General features: G+C 47.3%; 1 protein-coding gene across 1 annotated transcript in view; it reads right to left on the reverse strand.

The window, feature by feature from the left end:
- Positions 1-5,265, reverse strand: part of LOC119273212 (transcription factor BHLH42-like) — an 8,421-nt gene extending 3,156 nt beyond the window's left edge. Inside the window, exons 1-5 of the mRNA XM_037554481.1 lie at positions 5,048-5,265; positions 4,616-4,930; positions 530-626; positions 217-231; positions 65-121 (exon numbers count right to left, since the gene is read on the reverse strand). Coding sequence (XP_037410378.1) covers positions 65-121; positions 217-231; positions 530-626; positions 4,616-4,930; positions 5,048-5,145 — 582 coding nt within the window. The 5' untranslated portion in view covers positions 5,146-5,265. The remainder of the gene's footprint in view (positions 1-64; positions 122-216; positions 232-529; positions 627-4,615; positions 4,931-5,047) is intronic.
- Between the last annotated feature and the right edge of the window lie 510 nt (positions 5,266-5,775).

Genomic DNA, 5,775 nt, shown 5'->3' on the forward strand with positions numbered 1-5,775 from the left:
AAAAAAAAAAAAAGTAATTGGAAGGAGGTTAGTTTAATTATGAAATGACACAATGTGAATTCACCTTTTCTGTGGTCCCGATTTCTAGGACACCATCGACAATCGGAATGCATACGACCGTCTGTGATATGATTGATGTACAGATAATGGATATTAGATGAAGTTTGTAGGTAAAAATTCATAATTGATAAATAGCTATGCTTATAGGGGAAATACCTTGATTCCTGCACTCTGCAATTCATTTCCACCGAAATTTGTTATGCACCCAATGAGAAGGAAAATATCATCAGACAAAGAAGGGGGAAAAACTGAATTGTACAGATTCGTGTTGGCTTCGCCATTAGCATGTTTATACCCCAATCACTTTGTATGTCTACCATTAGGTAAAGAATTATGCTTTTTCATTCTTTCTACTCAATCTGTTCATCCAGTTTTTGTCATGCTAAAATATTTAATTACGATTGTACACGCACTGCAGATTAAGCGCCGACTAACGAATGGCTTCGGAAAATCAAGAAAAGAAAAGTACCCTGGCAAGTATTGCTCTTGAGAATGCCTTGCTGTCAACTTCATTTGCTCTACTAAGCCATACGTGCCCTCCCCTTGCAAAGGCCCTTCCAGGTAACCTGCAGACAGAGTAGAGACATGTGTCAACTATCAACCAAACAGAGTACATGCCAGATTTACTGGGCTCGTGACATCAAGAGATTATCAGGTGTCGACTAGCACGAACAAGTGCAACTCTGGAGTTATCAGGTGTTGAACTCGACAGAAATGATTTCAGTCAAAAAATATGGTCCATCATGATGAGAAAGAGGAGTTGACCCAGGAGCACTTCGGGTCCATGCTGCACAAGGGCCAGAGAAGGACGCATAATTTCAATTGGGAGGGTATAGACTTCACGCAATGCAACCTGTCGACCCTTGGCGACCCTATCACAGAGAAGGAGGTCACTGATGCCATTGCGCAAATGCCTAAGGACAAGGCGTCGGGCCCAAAGGTTTACATGGTGCGTTCTTCCCTGCCCTGCATGTAGAGCACTTCCAGTGGGTCAACTAGGCCAACATCGTGCTTCTCCCCAAGAAGGATGGCGCCGAGTGAATCTATGATTTTTTTCGGCCTATTAGTATCATCGACACGACCATGAAAAATAAATTGTGGCAAAGATGATGGCCTCGCATCTTGCACCCCTCATGCACGTGCTCGTTTCCAGGATCCAAAGTGCTTTCATCAAGTCATGGAGTATCGATGACAACTTCCTATATGTTCACAATTTGGGGCGTAAGCTGCACAGGTTAAAGAAGCCAATTCTCCTTTTTAAGTTAGACACCAGGAAGACCTTAGATTCTGTTTGGTGGGACCACTTGCTCAATCTTCTCCACCGTAGGGTGTTCCTGATGAAACTCCGGGACATGCTTACCACTCTTATGCAATCCTCGACTTTGAGGGTTTCGTTGAGTTCTTGGGGAGCTGATCAAGCATGGGAGGGGCCTTTCCCATGGAGACCTACTCTCTCCACTTCCCTTTGTGCTTCGATCGACCTGCTTCAGAACCTCCTAGACATCGACACTCGTCGGGACCATCTCCATCCTGTGGGTGGGAGGGCAGCTTTCATTCGGACCTCCTTATATGCAGATGACGCGACGCTTTTGTGGTGCCAATTCGGGTGGATATTCAGCGCCCTACCACCATTCTGCATGGGTTTGGGGAGGTCACAAGCGTTGTGACGAACTTGGAGAAGATGCTTGTGGCCCCCCATCCGATGCACTAACATCAAACTTGACAAGGTCCTCGCGAGTTTTCCTGCCAAGTAGGCCACCTTCCGCATGATATATCTCGGGCTATCTCTGTCTATGCACCGTTGGCGGAGGACCGATTTGGAGCCTCTCGTCGACAAGGTGGTGGGTAAGCTTGTCCCTGACAGGGAGGCAACATCATGGCGGCTGGCAAGGTTGCCCTTGTCAAAGCGATGCCCATGGAGCAGGCAATCTACCACATCACGTCCCTGGTCCTAACATGGGATGCTTGTGGCGGTGGAGAAGCTTCAACACGGTTTTTGGTGGTCAATGCAAAGCGAGCTGGAAGCTATGCCAAGGAAGTTTGGAGGCTTGGGGATTTTGGATTTGTGCAAGTATGCTAGAGCGTTCTGATTGCGTTGGCCATGGTACAAATGGAAGGAGCCTAATCGGGCATGGGTAGGATTGGAGACGCCTTGCAGCAAGGTGGGCGTGGACCTCTTCTATGTCGCAACTACCGTCATGGTGGGCGATAGCCAGACTACCAAGTTTTGGCACTACCTGTGGCTTCTTGGGGCCAAGCCAAATGTTATTGTGGCCCTGGTCTTTGTTGCATGACCTTTCTTGGCTCACGAAGATTGACATGGCCCGTGGGTTCTTGGTAACCCACATTACACAATTCAGTGCCTTTAGTCTGGAACAAGTGCAGCTCCACGATGACATTACCGACGATATTGTTTGCAAGATCACCACCAATGGCAAGTATTCCATGGTGTTGCCCATTTCCACGGGGCGATTGATACCCTCATGGTGCCAATGGGTTGGGTCATCTAGGCACCTCTAAAGTGCAATTTTTTGGATTGGCTCGTCCTTAGAATAGAGTATGGATGACCATTTGGAGAGAAGAGGCTGGCCAAACTATGGTTTATGTCAGCTATGCAAGAGGGAACCTGTGTCGGCGACCCATATGTTGTTCGAGTGTGGGTTCTCTATCAGAAAGAATTTGGAACACTGTCAAATCTTGAATTGATGCATTGGAGCTTGGCATCACTTCCTAGCAAGCGCTCCTCTCGGTTCACGCTTGGTGGGAGGCCGTGGTGTTGCGAGGAGAGCATATGAGACGGGCGATGGCCTTGCTCATAGTGTTGGTCCGAGTCATGGAATGAGAGAAATGCAAGGGTTTTTAGAAATAAGCGTACTATGCTGAACATAATCATTGCACACATCGAGGATGAGGTCAAGGATTGGATTACCGCCTGGGCGAAGCACTTGAGTTCACTCGTGTCACCAAAGTAGGCTTTTTGTTTTCCATTTGTTGGGGCATAATGGACCTTAAACCTTGTTGATTTTCTTCTTTATTAATGCGGTGAGATAATTTTTTTGCCTCCGTTTCAAAAAATCATGGGATAACAATGTTATATCTAAAGCTAAGTTTAATAGCATGTCAAGTGCAGATATCTAAAAGCTCAAATAATATTTGACAAATTGGACCATTTTTTGTGTGAAACATGCAGAGTGGCACCTTGGTGTGGTAAATTCAATTAGTCTGGGATAAGATTATCCTTATCAATTTGTGCCTGTCCAATATGCCTATGTACACAATGGGGTTTGTCAGAAGGAACTCATGAGGGTTTCGATAAGCACCATAATGTTATTTTTTGGAACTCCATGGACACTTAAAATGATATAAGCTCATGAAGTTGAAATCTACGTGCCATCAACACTTCTATCAAGAACAAGTGTCTTATATATGATGAAATGGTGGTGGGAAATTTCTCAACCTAGCAACAATGCTCTTTGAAGAGAGTTGCTTAGAGCCAAATATTTACCGAATGGAGACCCTTCCAGCTCCACTCCGAGGAATGGCTCTCTAGAAATCTTTCGTTAACATTAGGGAGGTTAGATCCCTTGTAAAATTCATTGTCGGCTCTGGCTCTTCCACTTGGTTTTGGTTGGATTGGTGGTCAGAGCATGGGCCCCTTAAAGATAAATTCCCTCATTTTTCCTGCTGCTTAGGACCGTTTTGATACATGTGTATATTATATTACCACAATTATTGGAGTGTGCTACTCTTATGACCAGTAGAACTACATAAACAGCACTACCTCTGTATCATAATATCTAACCTTTTTTGACGAAAATGCCCAATGCAGCTTGGCCTCCATGGAAGCCGAATTTGAAATGATCAAAATTCAAATTTGCATGTCTCAATTTTTTTGAAAAAAAAATACACATATACTTAGAGATATAATGCACAAGTGTGTAAATTTTCAGGATGAAATACGTTAAAATGAGTGCTACACAAAAAAAAGCAAATGCAAGGCCTTTTAGTACATGCACTATTCATTCATAAATTTATCTATTTTTGCACAGACCACATTTCAAGGCATTTCATCTGAAATTTTAGACACATACACATCACATCTTTGTTTAGTTGTGCAATGCATGTTTTTCAGATTTTTTTTTCTGAAATTGCAAGTTCGAATTTTGATTTATTTTCAAAAATTTCGGCCTCCACAAAGGCCGAGCTTCAAAACGCCCCACTCGATTTTTGACACTATGATAATGTAAAAACAAACGTCTTATGCGGAGGGAGTACTAGAAAAGACACAAACAACTTTCTAACAGGACAACACCTTTCACTACGGGGATGCCTTAGTGCACCCCGGCAATTTTGCATCGTTGAGCTATGTAGCACACCTGGCCAAGTGTTCCCGTAATTTTGTCTAGGTTTGGTTAGAAGTTTGTCAAAACAAGATGGACCGAAACTTCTCTTTCTTAGCTACAGCCGGAATGTTTTGCCGGAGTAAGAAAAGGCGGTAACAAGATATAGTACTAAAAAAAGTGCAAGAAAAGCTGCAAACGCGCGCGGTGCGTACCCGACGCCGGGAGGGAAGGAGTAAGAGGCAGACATGAGATAGAACCACTCCGTCTCCGTCAGGTCTTCCGGAGCCAGCGCCGCGCTGGGCCGCCGAGCCTCCTGGGCGCAGCCGTGGACGTCCCTGAAGCCTGTCCCGCCGCCCGCGGCAGCCTCCCTGGCCAGCGAGTCGAACAGCTCCCGCAGCTGCCGGCTCCGGGCCTGGTCGGCTGCCTCCGCCGCCGGCGTCGGTACCTGCGCCTGGGCAACGGCCGGCTGCACCGTCTTGCGCGTCTTGATGGCGCCGTTGTAGTGCCCCTCCGCCCACACCAGCGCTCTGCCAGTGTTCAGTTGAGCATGGATAGATCAAGATGAACGAAGTACTAGTAGTTATGCAAGAGTGAGACGTGAACATTGCGAGGATGGAGCTAGAGTTGGTAGTCTTGCGCTGTACCCTTGGTCGGGGCAGAGTTGCCAGAGGAGGGCGTACGTCCACCGCAGCCCCTGCGCCACCGCCTGCAGCGATCTCTGCACCTCGCCGCTGCTCGCCATGGCGTCCGGCGACCTACCACTAGCTTGCTCAGAGAGGGGGAGAGAGAGAAGGAGAGGTGGGGGAAAGAGAGCTTGAAGGCTTTAAAGTTTGACCGGTGGCTGCACCAGACGGCTCATGGCGAGGCCGGTCACGTGGGGCACTAGGCAGGGCCAGCATGGGCCAGTTCTCGCTCTCTTATTTTCGTTGCAAAGGACGAGACATGTTCACACATGCATCACCATATGGGTTTTCTTCTTCTCTCCACAAAATGGACACTCACGTACCACCAAAGCACTAACCGAAATCTCACAGAATAAGGCAAAGGGAGCAGCAGAGAGAGGGAGAGAGATAGGGGGAAGAAGAGACTCAGACGTAAGGCATGTGTGTGTGTGTGGGCTAGCTAGGTCGCCATTCCAAATCTAGGGCTGCAGAAAGGAGTAAAAGGCTCTGGCCCCTCGCCTCGCCGGATGGAGTTAAAGAGAATGTCACTAGATCCTAGTCCTTGGCAGATCCGTCAGCCTTCCATTTCGGTAAGGCAGGCAACCGGTGCCTTCTGAGGCCGCCCTTTGTGCACAAACAGCAATGGGATAGGGATCCCTGTGCTAGCTGCTCACCGTGCTGTCTAGTCTACCGGGGGTGGGTGGCGGTTG

Source organism: Triticum dicoccoides, chromosome 1A (assembly GCF_002162155.2).
Source record: "Triticum dicoccoides isolate Atlit2015 ecotype Zavitan chromosome 1A, WEW_v2.0, whole genome shotgun sequence".
NCBI lineage: Eukaryota > Viridiplantae > Streptophyta > Magnoliopsida > Poales > Poaceae > Triticum > Triticum dicoccoides.